We start from the raw sequence: 17,934 nt of genomic DNA, 5'->3' as shown, positions 1-17,934 counted from the left end.
CTGTAGAGTTCCTTTTTCCTGAATGTAGACCTCTGAAATCTCCGTGAAGTTAACAACTGAGTCAGAAGTGGAATATTCCGGCTGACAGATTGTGGCCAGGAGAGACAGCTGTGCTAAGTTGGAGGTAAAGGATAGTTTACAGGAAATAACGGTACAAAAAAGTAAAACGAGGCAAACCACAGACAACATGATGGCCACAAGTGGATGCTCATTTTCGGAGGAGCCGAGAGGTTACTGTGTACCTAAAGCTGGCAGGTTGCCATCTCAATCAGCACAGGAGTTGTATTAACCAAGGACACTAGAGACTGCCAGCTGAGTTCGGTAATTGCAGAACAGCTATAGAATTAAAAAATAAAGTAAATGCAAAGGAAAATGGAAAAAATAATAAAGTTACAAGCAACATTGTGCAGGCCCTCACAATATTTTGATACAAAATATTTTCATCTCAACAAAACAAAAATAACAAAATATTTGTATTGTATTCAAGTACATGTATCAGAAATACTGCCCGTCCCACAATAATATTTACTATAGTATATCCTATACTATGTGGTGCATGTGTCATTTTCAATGCCTTGGTATAATAAAGGTACAGTATGATGTCAAAGTGTCAGATGTCTGTTTTGTTTGTCATCAGTGTTTAGAGATAATCATAAGGTGAGGTTACAATGTTTAAAACCATTAAGCATAAACTACTGTACTAATTTAAGTGTTTAAATTATAATAGATTATTGGACAAAGTCACCTGTCTTTCAGATACTGGGTTGTGGATCTTAGTTGTGTGAAGTTGATTTTAGTATTAAAAGTGTTTCTCTATAGTCCTGAGACTATGTGGACTTCGGCAAAACACCAAGAAATTCAGCATCAGATTCAATAGGTCAGTCTTAGAGGTAATGTGTTATCTTAAAATTAAGTGACTCACAATTTCAATACGACCAAAGAATAGAACGCAGAGCTTAAGAGTTACTATGCAGTTTGGTAAGAATAGCTTGTGCTGTATGAATTGTTTGTGTGAGGTTAAGTTCAAACCTCATGTTTTATAGTTCCAAGATTCAATTTTAACGGTCAACAGCTCTAAGATAATCTGAAGACCTGAAGAAGCAGGTGGCTCATAGTCAATTCTGATGTCATAGGTTCAATTCTTCAGCATCCAAAGTGAGCATTGAAATGAAAAATCCCAAATGCACCAGAAGTTCATGGCATGGTGGAATTGTTTACAACCTTAAGATTGTTTGGTCTGAAAGGTGGCAGGTTCAGTTCCACAACTGTGGGGTTGTCAGTCAGTCAGTCATCATCTAACTGCTTTATCCTCCACCAGAGGGTCGCGGGGGGTGCTGTGCCAATCCCAGCTACATCGGGCGATAGGCGGGGTACACCCTGGACAGTTCGCCAGTCCATCGCAGGGCCACACACAGATAGAGACAAACAACCATTCACTCTCACACTCACTCCTATGGTCAATTTAGTGTCCAATTCACCTAATCCCCACATTGCATGTTTTTGGACTGTGGGAGGAAGCCGGAGAACCCGGAGAGAACCCACACACACACGGGGAGAACATGCAAATTCCATGCAGAAAGGCCCTTGTTCCAACCGGGGCTCCAACCCGGGTTTTCTCGCTGCAAGGCGAGTGCTAACCACTACATCACCGTGTGTCCCCTGTGGGGTGGTGTGCAGCCCAAAAGTTGTCAGACTTTATTCCATTACTGTAGTGTTGTGTCCAGTCCACAGTCAGTCAAGCTTGGTTCCACAACCATACCAAGGGGTAAGGGATATTTTATTTTCCATTTCTTAAATTCAGGCCTGTTACAGCGGACTAGAAAGACACTGTTGCCGTGTAACTGAAGCTGCCAGACCACAACAATACCCCAGTTACAGACCTGACAACTATTGGTTCCGGTCCACCAGTGTCGTACTGGCAATATTGTCTTTTCCTAATGTTATTCTTTTTTGAGAGAATTTAGTCACCCATCCATGTCAAGTGTTTAGGGAGTACTGTTAACTTGCCTTTATTGTACACAACTTAAATGCTTGCTGACTAGAGTAAAAGAGAATAGCTGTGCAAATGTTCTGTATCATCTTGCCTGGAAACTGGGAAAAAACATGAGTACCCTTATCACTAACCCTAAGGTGAGTCTACACCACAAATAAAAATGAGACAAGAGATGGCATCAGGTGGTGGTACTCTTTATTACAATACATTTAGAAAACCAGCTTGTGTGGGTAGACGCCATTTGACAGGGAAAAGGTAGAGCGCAGGTACCCTTTCAGCTGAGGCATTTTCTTAATGAGCGGCAAGAGCTGAGCATCAACTGCCTTCTGGTCCTCTTTCCTCTGCTCTGTCAGCTGGTATTTCTGCAAATTAAGAAAACCAGCATCAGATCCTGTTAAGCTGGAAGCCCCTTGTCCCATTGAAAACATAAAAGAAATAAATATACATACATAGCCGAGACAAAATCAGTCATCTCACCTCTTTCTCTGTATCGAAGATCTCGCCTTCCTGGTGACGGGGCCTCCTCAGCCTCTTCTTCTTGAAGTAAGCATCATTCAGAGTTTTGGGGATCTTCATGCCAGTGATGTCAACTTTGGTCTTGGTGGCAATGACAAACTTCTGGTGAGCCCTGCGCAGGGGGACTCTGTTCAAAGCAAGAGGGCCTAAAATATGCAAAACAAGAACATGTGACATGAGGGGTGAATAAGGACAACTGACATTTAGCAGAAAATGTGGCAGTGTAAATTAAGTTTACGTAAATGTTGATTACTTAAATTCTTAAGACACTTACCAGTGACAAGCAGCAGACCACTGGAGAGCTGCTTCAGGAAAACCACACGCTGCAAAAACAAAAAGGTAATTGTTAGAACGCTTGTACACAGGGTTCCCAATTACTGCATCCAACACCATATATTTAGTGCCAACACCTTCAACTAGTGAACTGAGTCATCAGGGATGGGGGTAATTATACCAATATCAAACTCACAATGTGCACTTTTGCGCTTAATTTTTCATGCACAACTAATATAGTGAGTATATACTCCATGCTTTAATCAGAAATTGTCACCCATCATGACCGATGAATTATAATCCATGGAGTTGCAGAACTGAAATCCAAAATCAGCCAAATTTTCACTGGATTAAAACCAAGACGCCCGTTTCAATGCAACTGGAATTCAAGGTTAACATCATTATTAGGTCAAATCTGTAGTTCAAACAATGGGAAAAAAGCTGATCAGAAATGTCATAGTGGCTTTTAAGTCATGTGCAAAGACTAAGCATGGAAAACAAGTTGTTGCCATGCTTGGGTCAGGCACTTCAGATTTTTGTTTTGACTATGCACCTGCCAAGCACAGGGGGTACACATCTGAGGTAAGACTGATCAGAGCTGGCTTCATAAGAAGCTCTACAAGACCAGATGCAGAGCCCTAATAATTACCAAAATCAAACACTAAGGAATAGTTTTTCGCAAATCGCACATACCCTTGACTACTTTAATACAGCCCATAAATGTCTTTTTTTAAGTCATTTTAACACTCACCAAACAAAGGATCACAAACCAAAATTTTTACCTAACACATAACAGCCCTTGATTAAAAACTTATTTTTTGCCTACGCCTTGGCTGCACTATACAAAAAGCATGACGTACATCTTCACACTTGAGGCACTGGTTGCTAGAATACACACTGTTCTGGTCAGTATGGAGAGGAGAGGGTATACAGAGCAGTGATCCCTCCAGAAAAATTTCTCAACAAAAGCTACAGACAACTATAGAAAAAACAGGTCATATGACGTCTTACTGTGATCATTTATAATTGTACCTTCTATGTGGTCTTTTGACCGACCCATCCAAATGACCTGTACTTTCTTTCAAATCCAACTGAATTGTGGGTCAACCTACACATCACTACAGTTAACACACTTGCTCACTAATACTGTAAAAATTCAAAAAAAATTAAAGTGCTAATTCACATTAACTTCCAGTTTATTGACCGACTAGTTTCTTTATATGCTGCCTTGCGGTTCACAACATATTAACTGTTGCATAATAACTTCTGCAGGAGGATATGCCACCATTTCTAAAGTGCTTTCACATCATTAATGCGAAGGACATGATTATCACCTTTCCACGGTGGCGACCAGTGAGTAGAATGAGGACCGTTCCTGGGGTGATTGAGGCACGCAGATTCCTCTTATGCTGGCTGAAAGGCTTCTTCCCATGGCTCTTCAGTTTGCGGGGAACATCCTCTGTAGGGTAGTAACGGGGCTACAGAAGAAATACACAATCAGTCCATCATCTAACCGCTTTATCCTCCACCAGAGGGTCGCGGGGGGTGCTGTGCCAATCTCAGCTACATCGGGCGATAGGCGGGGTACACCCTGGACAGTTCGCCAGTCCATCGCATAATTTAACATCTGTGGTTTTAGGTGTCATTGAGAGAAGAGAAATCTGTGACACTAGCAGCCACACCACTCACCATCTTGCGCAGTTTGACAACACGGGTGCCTCCATTTTTGTCTCCTCCTACAGTCTTGACAACAGTAGCCTGGGGCTTCACCTTCAGCTTTTTCTCCACCTAAAACAAGAGTCAAATGCATGTGATTGCTTATGATAATTCTTTCACAAAATTCCTTGTAAATTTGGGGTGGAAAGAAAAAATGGATTCTTAAAAACTATCACCCTCTTGAACCATTACGAATCAATACAAATGAATAAGTTTAAGCTCAACTTGTCAACACACTCACCTTGGTCTCAGTGGTTTTAGTCTTCCTCTTGTACATGGCCCGTCTAGCATACATGACGGAGCGGGAGTACCGCTGGATACCCCGAGCCAGAACCGGGTTCCGGCTCCCATGCCTCCTCTTAGCAGGCTTCTTGTCTCCCTCTGCCATCTAAGACACAATTGAAGAGATTTTGATTAATCAACTTAAGCAGTTTATCATGAAATTATTTGATGAGATTTACTGTTTACTGGACAAATCTTATGGTGTACACGCATTTACATGAAAAAGGGCAAAATATTCAGTGTGTGTCTTGACTTACAATATTATTCTCTGTGGTACCAACTGCAGGAGTTCTGACACAATTATGAACCCTACATATTAAATACATAACCAAATGCGTCTTAACTATACTGTTCAGCATGAGATACACACAGGATATTAATAAACTCATTAAAAATAAAATTAGCATGCTGACTGCCATTAAGCGCAGCCATTGTGAATACAGGAGGCATGACATGTAACGTTAGCTAGCAGATAGCACCGGAGGGATTCGCTTCACCGGCTCGTCAACCACCCGTTATGTGAAAATTCGGATTTAATGTATGAAACAAAGGCTCGGTGACATTATGTGAGAGAGGTAATACGCGTGCAAACCACACACCAGTACAGATAATGGCAACACGTTAACTTGCTGGCTGTCGTTACACATAGCACGAAGGCTAGCCGGTGGCCTAGCACTACCGATGCATCAAATTGTTGATTATTACAGCGACACGGTGGACAAGTCTTAGTAATAACGGTGTCTAACGCTTCATCTAAACACACGGATTCATTTGATGACATTAGGAGACTTCTAGCTTTATTCTAGAACACAGATGATGATAGATTTCATGACCACTAAAACACGAAGGCAGGGAGATCTTACCTTAGCTAAGAAAAAAAGACCGACATCCGGGGATGTGACGTTTATAAGGACGCTGCAACACAACACTGACGTCATTACGTGGAGTTTCAGACGTGATCTTTGTAGTCCTATGATTGTACGTTTAAAATCATGTCGACTGTACTTTGATCCACCGTACATTCGATTGCTAAAAATGAATGTATCTTAGAATGCAGAATTATAAAGTATCACAATATGTACTATGAAATCATAAGTCTTCAGTGGTGTGAATTACTTGAAACATCCACAGGACATCACTAATTCTGGTGATGACAATTTTCTGGATTTAAAAGCACTCAGTGAGACCAGCTCTCTAAGATTCAGCTGATTTTGTTAATTATTTCAAGCAGTTTGAGCAGCAAATATTGCCCTTTTGTGTTATTGTGTTATTTGATACAGACCTTCAGAACATTTAAAAGTCCTGACAGCAGACAATAATTTCCACAAATTCTTTTTAACCACATAGGAAAGCAGAAAATAAACCCAAGAAAGATAAAATAAGGCAGTGGCTATGGATAAAGGCAGCCATCTTATTATGACAGGCAATGAAGGTAATGACATGTAGTTCAGTAAATTGATATATATACATACAAATATATGTATATATGTACATAATGTTATATTTAGCAAAAGCAAAACAAATGTACTTTTTATTAATTAGCAGGGGTGTGATGTGAAGCATGTGCTGCTTTTTAAACTGCACCAAATAATACACACCTCACTGAATTATCAGTTGTCAGTATGAAATCTACAGTATATAATAATATAATCTGGTGGTATAATTGCAGAGAATACCACCATGAAATTCCCTGTAGCGATATTGAGATACTACTGAGATCGGGAGATATATACATTGTGTATATCAATATCTCCTGCAGCAAGTGTTAAGCAAGTCTCTCTATTTAATGATTAATAAAGTATAAATAATTAAGCTACATTATGTAATCATGTGTACAAAATTACCAGTAAAAAAAAAACTAAACACTGTACTATTTAAATCTTAATTTCTTTATAAATTAAGACAGAATATAAGACTAAATGTATTTCAAGGGCTGCTGATGAAAACTTTTCTTTTAACAAAAGGTTGAGGTTCTTTGACACAGAAATACAAAATGAGTTTTTGCTGAAGCCATCACAAATCAGACATATAGTGCAGCACTAATTCCTAATAAAGGTGTGATAGAGAACATTTTAAGGCAAACATGAAAGTTCACAGTTCCTTTAAACCTTACTCTGCCCAAAAATACAGAGTACTTGGCAATAATATGCTGCATTGGTTAATGTTACCAAGGAACTACCTTTGTACTTCAAGCATGTGAAGACAGACTCGTACATTACTCTAGTGCACGTGTCAAACTGGTGGCCAGGGGGCCACATGTGGCCCTCCAATCAATTACATGCGGCCTGCCACCTCCATCACCTGTGCAAGGTGATGGAGTAGACAGAATATAAGACTAAATGTATTTGCCGGCAATATTTTTATAATAGTAATAAGACATTCGGTTGTAATCATTGCTTTATTAAATGTATTACACTCAACATGAAATTACATATATTTTGTTTTATTCACAATTACCCTCGTCATTATTTGCTAAATTTTCAATTTAATTCTCCATTATTGTGCATCACAAATATGTTTTTATTGTGAATCATTTTATATCAAAACAAGCACTTTTAATGCAATTGTCTAATATCATAATGAATATCTTATATTGCCCACCGGCTACTAAATAGTTGTTTTTTCCACTTTTTTCCTCTGTCGGCCCCCGCTTGACCAGACTATATGCTCATTGGTCCCCAGGTCATTTGAGTTTGACACCCCTGCTCTAGTGCATTGATCAGAAACACCTTTTCATTTTCAAAGGCTTTCCAAGGCAACACTGACCTGAAACACTCAGGTAGCACTTTAAATAAACATACCGTTTGTGTGAAAGTGAAAACAGCAGCATTGACTCATGTGAGGGTGGAGTGGCTCAGTGGTTAAGACTGGTGTGCGAAAAAAACAAATTTATTTGGTTTGATTTTTTTTTTTTGATACTGAGAGCAAAATCCGTTTTTCCGTATTTGGTTCAATACAAAAAAGGAAAAAGAGGGCACTGTTTCCGTATTTTGGTTTTGTCAGAAATACGGATTATACTTTAGTACCCTGACCAAAAACCTTCATGTATTGAATAATCTGTTTTGCTTTTGTTTTCATTGTGAACTATACACTAAGCTTTCATTTACAGGTCAAATTACTGTATCAAATGTTACAGACATTACAAAATGTTTGTTTTTCCAGAGGATTTTGAAACAAAATGATATCAAATAAAATAAAACATTTGACACTTATTTTTTTCCTCACACAAAGATAATGATCAGACATTCACAACCCGGCTCTTTTATATATCACCAACATACAAAACAAAATTATGGTCTTATTCCTTATTTCAGGGTTTGCATTACAACCTCTGCATGTTGCAGTGCAGCTCATTATCTTTATTACTTTCAAATGTCCCTCTGCATTATTTCAATGCACATCAAAATCTTCATACAAACTCGTTCAACAGATCTAGTTTCTCAGTGTAACAGACATTTTCACACATCAAATACTTGGGGAAAAACATTGTCTCATAGTCCAAATATGGTGTCCTTAACTAGAAACTGAGCCAATTTTCCACTGATGCAAACAGCACCGGTGGAAAATTGAAAATTATGTTCTTCTAAACTGGCCAAAAATAAACAACAAATACTACAGGTCTACATACACACTTATGTTTCAATGGCGAATGAATCTTTACAAAAATACTTCTGATAGAGCAGCGATACTGCTTTCATCTGCACATGTAACAACAACCACTCATTGAAACACCTGTACACCAACACAGCCAAAGTATTGAAGGCTACAACTGTCACAGTAGTTGTGATGAAAATGGTCCTAATGATGGATGAGGAAAAAATGGTAACAAAAGCCGATAGTCTCAGGCTGTATGAGAATCCTTTTCTGGAATATGAAAAACCTGCATGCAAGTGTTCTGGACAAAATAATAAATTACCATGGAGTATAATTTAAAAACCTGCTAAAACATTTTGAGCCCATAAGCCTTCCTACATGCTCAATGAGAAGAAGACTTGAGTAAAAAACAAATTAAATTTGTTGAATGTTTAAAAATGTCATGACAGAGATTTTAGAGAACTCGAGATACCCCCCCCCCAAACGAATAATAAAAATGACATTCACATTTGTTTTCTTTTCAGTTACTTATATGGAATAACACATGTGAAAAACGCTTCTGATTTTGTTTGCAGTCAGGTTGTAGCCCTAAATACAGATACAACAGCCATTTCACTGGCTGCGGTCCTTTGGCTCTCTGTACTTGTAATGGATGTAGTCAAAGATGTCTTTCTCACTATCCACCATCAGAGGCTCCCCTGCAACACCTATAACAGATGAAGAAAAACAACAACACAATATTAAAAACATGAACGCAAGTGTCAGTGACTCTTAACAGAAGTAACTCAGTGATGGACCACAGTTCATAAAGTTTGTGTCATATTCGGAAGTTCTGAGACTCACCAGTGACCCCAAGTGGACGTATGGTGTACTCATTAAGAGTGAAGCCCTTCTCCAGAGCATGAGTTCTCATATTTTTATTGAAGATATCACTTCCCGTGAAATACAGGACTCCACAGTAGTACTGATCCTTGGGAATTAATCTTTGGGGAATTAAGGAAAGGAAAGTTACTAACAGAGCAGGAACAAATAACCAACTAGAAGAATACATTTATAAAACAGAGGGTTGCCTCTTTATTTATTTATTTTTTTTCCAAATTGATAAAATCAATCTAGGCCAGTTCGGTATTGAAGGGTAAATGTTTTGTCCTAATATATACTTAAAAAGCCTATAATACTTATAATAACATAAAGCAGGACACCTGATATCAATGCGCCTGTGGAGGTATTCTTCCTCATCTTCATCATTCTGCTGCAGTTGGCAGACTCCCTACAAAAAAAACCATCAAGAACATTGTGACCCGAGTCATGCGCTCCATGGCATGGGTAACTGTGTTACCAGTCACAACATACAGATGAGCACATGACACAAAATAGGCAACAGCCTCACCATGAACTTAGTGTCTCCTTTGGACAGAGTGTCTGTCACAAACCCAATAGACTCCAAATGATCAACCACAGCATGGAGGAGCTTCGGCTGGAAAAGCAAGAGTGAACATGAATAAGGAAAGGACTGAACATGAACATGAACATGAAGCAAAGCATTGCATTTACCACAGTGAGCTACAATACAGTAGAGAAGAATCTTACCTGCTTCTCAGTGTCAGCAGTGTAGTCTGGGTGGGTCAGCAAGATATCAATATCACCACTCGAGGCAGCACCTGGAAATTATGAACCCCAGACTCAATATCATGATAACCAGAGTTTGTACCATCATTAACTAACCACTTGGGGACATTTTTTACCTCTCCTGTAACTTCCACAGATTGTTCCTATGTATTCAGAGTCAATTTCCTCCAACTCTCCAAGAATCAGGGTCTAAAATAAAACCAATAGCACACAGAGAATAAACAAACAAGTATAAAACTCATCTAAAAATAAGAGATAAATATAAAACACAATCATCACCTCCATCTTTTCCATTTCAGTACGTGGGATCCTTTTCTCAAACTCCTCAAAGTATCTGAATGTAGAAACACAACCCATGAGACAGTGTACTTGATACTGATGAATTACACAATAAATGTGTTCCTATGTTCCATAATGAATTTAATAAAAAATTCATGATTGAAAAAAACACAACTTACTTGAGTCCAATCTGTTGGTGGTGGTTTAGTTTGTGCTCGATCTTTTTAAGATCTACAAATACAATAATAACAATTGAGTGTGCAACATTGTGTATGTGTGAGTCTATAACTTGGTGTAATAAGGGTCAACTGCAAAACAAACCGTCTAATGTCTTCACCCCGTCTTCAAAGAATTTCCTGGCAGCAGCGGGGCTGAAATGAATATACATGAAAAATAAATACAAATTTGTCTCCCATCATGAACTTGTAATGCACTCCACTGTGAGCATTCATACGAAATATTAGCTTTGAATTTGAACAATAAAGACTTACCCAATTCCAGTAACTCTGGTGAGGAGGTTGATTGAAGTGCTAGTGTCATCATTTCGAATCTAGATTAAAAAAACAATGTAAGGTATCAGTGTAGTGCGGTGAAATCACCATTAAACAGATATGAAGTGTGTCATCAATTGTGTATTTCAATGCCAAAAGGTTCACCTTTTCCAGTTTCCGTAGTTTGCCAGTTTGTAGGAACTCATCAATCTTTTCAGCTATTTTAGCTCCAACACCATCCTGTTGAAATGTGAAAACAAACATGAGGGTGCTGAATAGTGTGATCTGTAGCGGTTATGTAACAAGTCCAGAGTAGCTGTTGACAAATATTTTCAGGCTGCAGCAAAGGGCACAACATGACAAACTACCACAGCAACATGAAAACACTATTGTTTGGGAAAACAAACATCAGTACACGGAACAGAACAGTCGGAATGGAGTAAAGATCAAGTAGTTTATTCCATTACAACACAGAACATACAACCAAAAGACACAGTGACATGAAATCCCCCAAAAATGCTATCATTAGACTATAATTTGAAGAATGGGATGGAAAATACAGCAGTTATTCTTCTGGCTATTTATATATGGCAGTGATAACGATTTCTAATTACACCACCCCTATCTAATAGAAGTTGTACAAAAACACTGGACAGAAATCATAAATGCATGATATACATTCAGAACAATATTGATCCCCTTGGGTGAAGGGTTGAGTTGCCCCTGAGCAAAGCACCCAATGTCCCTTTGTTGTTTGTTGATAAGTGCTGCCCACTGCTCTCTGCGCCTGGCCTGTATTTGTTTACTACTGGTGTGTAAAAAGGATTGATTAAATGCAGAGGTCAAATTCACTACCTAATTTGAATTTCCAGTGTTTTCAACTACATAGTATTGCACAGTATAACCCTGTCCAGTGTTGAATGTATGCCAGGACTTTACAGTGTGTCTGAACTCATACTAGAACACTGGCACCAGGTTTTTACACATTTCCTGCATGCCACACATCTGTTTAAGTATATTTACAAAGACATAAAATTGTATTCAGTGCACATACCAGCTTTTTGGCCTCTTCGCCACTTTTGATCTTTTGAGGATACTTTGAAATGGTAGACGCTGCTTTCCTGGTTACAAAGCACAAGAGCGGGGGTTATGTAATCGAAAACACAGTTATAAAAATCTTTGATTGAATTTCTGTTACAAGGTTTTGTCAGAATTTAGCCAATAAATTATTTTCTTGTGAAGCTTACATTGTTCAAGCTTTTTTTTTAATAACTTTGAACAAAGAATAAAGAAGGTAAATTAAACAGTAGGAACTACAAGCTGCAGTTGCTTCAATTAAGCGATAAATGGATGCCTTATTCATGTAGTCTTTAATTTTTCTATGGAAAGAGAACAAACCCTAATTAAACATAGAGACCCACAACACATCTGTTTTGCTGTGTGTTAAAGTGTGTTTGAACTTGGCATAAACATAAAATCAATATATATTCAACCTTTGTTACATGATGATATAAAGCTAGAACAATTAAATATCAGCCTTTGTTTTTGTTCTGTACATATTTAGACTAGCTACTGTCTGTTCAGGAAATTGCCCTTAGCCGATATTAAATACCTTATCTTACGTAATTGTTATACTTTTCTAATAATAATAATTATTGGCACAATGGCCCAAATGTATACATGATGCAGAAAACTGACTTGATAATTATAATAATAAGACTTCTTAGTAAGATATGGTAGTAAAATTTAGTTTTTTGCATCCATTAATAATTAAACCAAAACAAAGCTCATTTACTGCAGAGAATTCACATCTTACCTGTATGCATTGTACTTGTGTATAGCTCTGTTGACATTTTTCTCATAATTGGCCAGTTCTGGAAACAGAAGACATCGCATTGATTATATGTCATTGTTTATAGAAAGGCATTTAAATGGACAGACAGTCAGACAGTGGCTACAAATAAACACGCCGGATATTCCTTCTAAGCGAACAATATTAAGAATTTAAATAAACAAGGGTTAAACAAGTGCCACTAAGTAATGTTTGACAAATGCATGACTGCACAAATGTTATTTTACTTGTCAAACAGATCGTAGCTTTGAAGCTAACTACTGTTAGCCGAGAGTAACCGCACGACTGCTCTATACGTACCGACAAGAAAGTCAGTTATTCCCTCATTCGGAGATTCCTGTGGCGCTTTCCTCTTGCTCATTGTGAATTTGACGAACTCTACCGAGTGGTTTGTGAATTTGAACAGCCTCGTGTATGAGGAAAGACGTTAGGACCTCTTAAAGATCTTAGTTAGCTTTTAGCACATTAGCTAGCCCCCACCGAACGAACAATGACTGAAAGACGTGGAAGAAGGAGCGAACGTAATACGTCACAAAGATCAGGATCAGAGCAAATCAAAAAAGGCAGCTTTTCAAATCTGTGTACGTGTTTTTTTCTTATTTGGCCAGTATTCTTTCTTCTTTATAGTCGTTTATTTTACATTATCCTTTGTATTTTTGTAGAACTGTAATTATTTATACTCTAATTGTATTGTGTTAATTTGCCTGTTTTCATATGTGTTGTCTTTTACAAACATTACAACATAATATTTCTTGAAATATTATAGCCCATGGCTAAGAGGAAAAGGAATTGGCCTTGTAACTGGGAGGTTGCTGGTTCAATCCTGGGACAGATCAAGGGCTGGGGTTCCCCTGAGCAAGGCACCCAATCCCTCCATTGCGCCCTGGAAACAGATAAGTCCTGCCCACTGCTCCTGCACTTGGCTTGTGTCATAAGGATGAGTTAAATGCAGAGGACAAATTCACTATCACTAATTGGTGTGTGTGCAAAAATGACTAATTCTAATTCTAATATGTATGAATAGCTCCACATAATGGGTACTTCTGTCAATGAACATTGATAAAGATCTGATGTAAATATGGTTTGATAACAATGATTGAAAATGTACTTTCTCTGTCATATATCATTTATAATTTTCAACAGCACAAAGTAACTCAGTGTGGGTCAATGAAAACAAGAGCTCACACAGGACTCACATTTACATGTATGTAATTGTTGATCTATGAACAATGTATAGTACTTTGCCACTGCAATATAGGAATTTAAAAGCATGTCTTTTTACAGCACTGCATAGCACAAAATACAATTAAAAGATAATTCTCTCTGTATCCCCCTTGGTAAAAAAAAATAGTTTCTTTTTGCACCATCTTTCAAAGGTGCCATTACTGTTGAGGTGTCAAAAAAGTCTAGTATAGTATAGTATTGTATAGTATAGTCAGTCAGTCATCATCTAACCGCTTTATCCTCCACCAGAGGGTCGCGGGGGGTGCTGTGCCAATCTCAGCTACATCGGGCGATAGGCGGGGTATGTATAGTATAGTATAGAGAGTAAATAATGCCTGATGGATTATTACATTATGGTACAATTCTAGATAAAGCCTAGATGTTATGGGGTGGTAACCAGTGTATCACAGTTACATCAACATAAACAACTGATAATGTAGGAAACAGCAGACAATAGTAGAGAAATGTTTGCATGAATGTGCTAAAGCATTTATAACATGTGCACATGTGACGGAATGATATGGAGGTTGTAGTATTACAAATTTAAATTCTGATCTGAAAAATTCACAAAATTGACAAAAACTGTAAAAACATGGCGAGTTTCAATTAAAAATGTCAGGTCAAATAATCACATTTCTGTGACTAATATTGAAGGACCTTAAAAACAAAGCATCTACCTTTGTAAATTAAAATGCCTGTAACATGTAATCTGAACAATATTCAGTAAACTCTGTGTTTATAATTACAACCCTTTTTAATACTGTTTTACAAAATGAAACTTTTTAAAACCATGTATTTCAAGCTTTAGTGTTGTGTTTTCATAATGCATCTATGAACTAGAGAAAACACTCATCTCTTCCTCTTCCTTCCCTCTTCTTCCTCTGTGTGTGTTATGAATCTATTTTTACATAAACTTTGTCCCTTGAGAATATCTTAATGGCCTCCTCGATTTCAGAAAGCCTACAGTCAAGGTGAGCTCTTCGTGAGCGAACACTCAGATTGTCGGCTTTGAGAGGAAGAGAGAGCAGCTCATCCACCAGGGAGCGATGGGCTGAGGGAAAAAGAATCAGAGACGAGCGGAGTTAGAGTGGTAAGTGTCCACGGCACATTTCACTATTTCATTATTTCAAGTGAATATCGCCGTCATAGATGTGAGGACAGAGATGAAGAGCAACACATCCATACTCTCTTTGAGGGATTTCAGTGTCTCCTGCCTCTCGCTCTCAGGCATCAGTGTGTGACCAGCTGGGGTTCTAGGATCAGGTGTGTTCCTCCTCCTTTCCTCCTCCTCTCTTCGCCATTGTTCCTTCCTTTCCTCAAGACTGTAAGTGTGTGCGAAGACACAGATCAGACACAATGCCGACACAAACAAAAGCAGTGAAAAGATGTACAAAAAAACCCCAAGTAGAACACAAGTACTCACTACTGAGGCACCTGTCCCTTGACTGCACTGGGAACAGGCATATTTTTGAGGTTTGTCAGTGACTGGGACCGACGCAGCACAGTTAAAGCTGCACTCTTGGCATTATGTCTAATGAAGTCGATGGTCTGACCTTCCACCTGTAACTGTATCCACATATAATATTGTACAGAATTCAAAACTAACCAGAAATAGTGCAAAGTGGCATTAAAACAAGCAAAAAGCCATAGTCATGTCAGTTGTTTAATAAACATTTTGGAGCATATCTATATTTTTGTTAATCTCTTTGAGAGAATCACGACATCAATATACTGATCAACATTTATTCACAATCCTCACTTGCAAATCCTGGTCACGTGTATCGATGCAGGACGAAGAGCGCCGCAGCGCTGCAGAAGACGTTTTGGAGCGAGGTCTTGGTGGAGCAGAAGAGTGGGCCTTCAGATAATTTTGACACTGTGGTTTAGTGGTTGGACTAGAAATCTGTGTAGAAGAGATGGGATTAAAAATGATGCTGAGGAGTGAGTCATAACTCACTGATATCTCAAGGCACGTTTCTTACCTGTAGCTGGACCACGACCTTTGATGGGACGTTCTCGTATTTGGAGGACGTCCAGAGAGCTTTGACTGGGACGGGATGGGACTGTGCTCTCACAGCCTCCTGCTCTTTGCAGCGTCTCTGGATTTCTCGAAGACGACGCACATTCTCTTTGCAAAAATCATGCACTCTCTGCTCTAAAGGATCAAATAACAAACGTTATATCAACTATGTTTTGGACTCTTGGTATATTTACTATCTAAATGGATAAAACATTAATGTAGTAATAATGAGGTTTATGAAATGCAGAGGATCTGAAAAATCAACTGCACTCACTCTGTTTAGGAACAGGGGAAACTGAAACACCATCTAGTTTGAGTAGTTGCCCTATCACCCCTCTTTGTCCTCGTTCCAGAATATGAGTGGCATTAGGCCTGACACGGGGAGGATGTGCTGGGGTGCGGGCGCTGTAGCTGCCCGGATACAACACGGGGTCTGGAGCAAGAGGCCCTGAGAGAAGAGCCAAAGTCCCCCCATGGTTTCCTTCTAAACGACCACGAGCTGGAAGCAGAAACAAAAGTTGATCTTTTACAGGAGATCAACTTAAGTGGACATATGTGAAATTCACCACCCCACCAACAACTCGAGTCTTGTTGCTGTAATAGTTTTTTTAAAAAAAGAAGCTACTCTGCATTCATAGAAATTCTCTTTACTACTCCAATTTAACAAATGCATGCACAGAAAATTCTGATTGAAGAGCGATTTTAGTGTAATTTAGATTTACCTGTGGCAGGACGTTGGTCATTTTGAGGAAACAGAGAGGGATCAGGGGGAATTGGCCCAGATATTGATGAAGGTCCCTCACACATCTGAAGCTTTTCAACTGAGAGAAATTCAAGCACAGTTTCACAGTATCAGTTAGTGTTTTGTTTGTTTTGTTCCTTCAGGTATAACTGACCTATTCATGATATAGTGATGGAAATTTGTACAAGTCATGCCTTGTGTTAGTGGTAACTGGGGCTGAAAAAAACTGCTTGATTAATTGATTATTAATTGATTAATTGGTTAGAATTAATCGAAAACACAGAAATCATTATCACTTTGGTTTGTGGACAAAACAAAGACATCATCGCCTTATTGTTATCTAAACGGGCTATAAGCTCAGGTTAAACACCAAGCCTGAGCAAATCAGAACATAATATTACATCAAAAAGTAAAAATGTGTTTTCAATGATTTTGAGAAAGTACTGAAAGAGCCAGCTAGCGACCGAAATAAGAAAAACCATAATAATAATGATTATAATAACTTAATTAGCACAGCAATACTTAGCAATCCAGTCACTCACATCGCACACGCACGGTCGACGAATTCACGCTGTAAAATGGCAACGCAATTATCTTAAATATGTGAAACACGAGGCAACATCAAACACCTGTGACCGACTAGCACGAACAGAGCGATACATTAAAAATTGTTTACCTTCAATATCTGTTTATATCCGTTTATCCGTTGAGGATTTTGTACACGCGCAATGGTGACGCCAAGGTATCAACTCCAGTTTCAGTCGTCCTCACCATGGCAACGGTGCAGCCGCACATAGAAATAGACGTGATAGAGAGACAAGGTAAGGTAAGCCAAGACATGCCTTAGACTAGGGGTGTCAAAGTCAAATGTCCTGTGGGCCAATGAGCATCTAGCCCAAGGTTATAATAGTTTTGTATTTTTCGTTCATTTTAGTTTTTCTTAGTTTCCTTTTTTTTAATAAATGAGTTGAATTAGTTTTTAGAGCGGGTTTGCTATTTTCTTTTGATTAGTTTTTGTCAAAAACAATTGAAAACATTCTCTTGTCAATGAATGAAAATGCTGTCTCAATACAACCTTTCAAAAGCAGCATAAAAAAAATCTAAATAACAAACATCATTATATACAGAGTGATAGTTTGTGTGACGACATGATTATGTTTCCCTGGCCTCGTTGTTCCTCCAGTGTCAGTACAGTCTATCAGATGTATTTCTGTGTGTTTGTAGCGTTTGTCCCTGAGCTTTGTCTTTCAGGCTGTCCAAAGACAGTCTGCCCTTCACTAATTCAGCCCCTAACCTCCCCACATGTCTCTAATCACATGAAAC

At 38.5% G+C, this 17,934-nt stretch overlaps 3 protein-coding genes across 5 annotated transcripts; all 3 read right to left on the bottom strand.

Annotated features, from left to right (window-relative positions):
* Positions 1 to 2,171: 2,171 nt before the first annotated feature.
* Positions 2,172 to 5,661, bottom strand: rpl6 (ribosomal protein L6). The gene is made up of 7 exons (XM_044027098.1): positions 5,644 to 5,661; positions 4,740 to 4,886; positions 4,472 to 4,570; positions 4,117 to 4,260; positions 2,784 to 2,832; positions 2,471 to 2,655; positions 2,172 to 2,355 (listed from the first exon to the last, which is right to left on the bottom strand). Exons 2-7 carry the CDS (start codon positions 4,884 to 4,886, stop codon positions 2,203 to 2,205), a joined length of 777 nt encoding a protein of 258 aa, XP_043883033.1. The 5' UTR covers positions 5,644 to 5,661; the 3' UTR covers positions 2,172 to 2,202.
* Positions 5,662 to 8,025: 2,364 nt separating this feature from the next.
* polb (polymerase (DNA directed), beta) lies at positions 8,026 to 13,150 on the bottom strand. Its single transcript, XM_044027194.1, has 14 exons — positions 12,926 to 13,150; positions 12,590 to 12,647; positions 11,828 to 11,894; positions 10,939 to 11,013; positions 10,774 to 10,832; positions 10,604 to 10,653; positions 10,462 to 10,513; positions 10,283 to 10,337; positions 10,120 to 10,192; positions 9,965 to 10,035; positions 9,765 to 9,851; positions 9,577 to 9,644; positions 9,218 to 9,357; positions 8,026 to 9,081 (listed from the first exon to the last, which is right to left on the bottom strand). Exons 1-14 carry the CDS (start codon positions 12,984 to 12,986, stop codon positions 8,987 to 8,989), a joined length of 1,011 nt encoding a protein of 336 aa, XP_043883129.1. The 5' UTR covers positions 12,987 to 13,150; the 3' UTR covers positions 8,026 to 8,986.
* Positions 13,151 to 14,119: 969 nt separating this feature from the next.
* enkd1 (enkurin domain containing 1) lies at positions 14,120 to 17,376 on the bottom strand. 3 transcript variants are annotated; one of them, XM_044026579.1, is made up of 8 exons: positions 17,288 to 17,376; positions 16,592 to 16,690; positions 16,144 to 16,368; positions 15,832 to 16,004; positions 15,609 to 15,752; positions 15,273 to 15,415; positions 15,035 to 15,171; positions 14,120 to 14,900 (listed from the first exon to the last, which is right to left on the bottom strand). In XM_044026579.1, the coding sequence occupies exons 2-8, from the start codon at positions 16,674 to 16,676 to the stop codon at positions 14,740 to 14,742; spliced, it is 1,068 nt and encodes a 355-aa protein (XP_043882514.1). In that variant the 5' UTR covers positions 16,677 to 16,690; positions 17,288 to 17,376; the 3' UTR covers positions 14,120 to 14,739. The 3 variants fall into 3 exon arrangements, with proteins under 3 accessions (XP_043882514.1, XP_043882515.1, XP_043882516.1); XM_044026580.1 differs by lacking the exon at positions 17,288 to 17,376 and adding an exon at positions 17,154 to 17,271; XM_044026581.1 differs by lacking the exon at positions 17,288 to 17,376 and adding an exon at positions 16,766 to 16,831.
* Positions 17,377 to 17,934: the final 558 nt, after the last annotated feature.

The sequence above is a fragment of the Solea senegalensis genome, linkage group LG5, assembly GCF_019176455.1.
Source record: "Solea senegalensis isolate Sse05_10M linkage group LG5, IFAPA_SoseM_1, whole genome shotgun sequence".
Taxonomy (NCBI): domain Eukaryota; kingdom Metazoa; phylum Chordata; class Actinopteri; order Pleuronectiformes; family Soleidae; genus Solea; species Solea senegalensis.
Note: the sequence above shows the minus strand (reverse complement) of the source record. Positions and strands in the feature narration are given on the sequence as shown.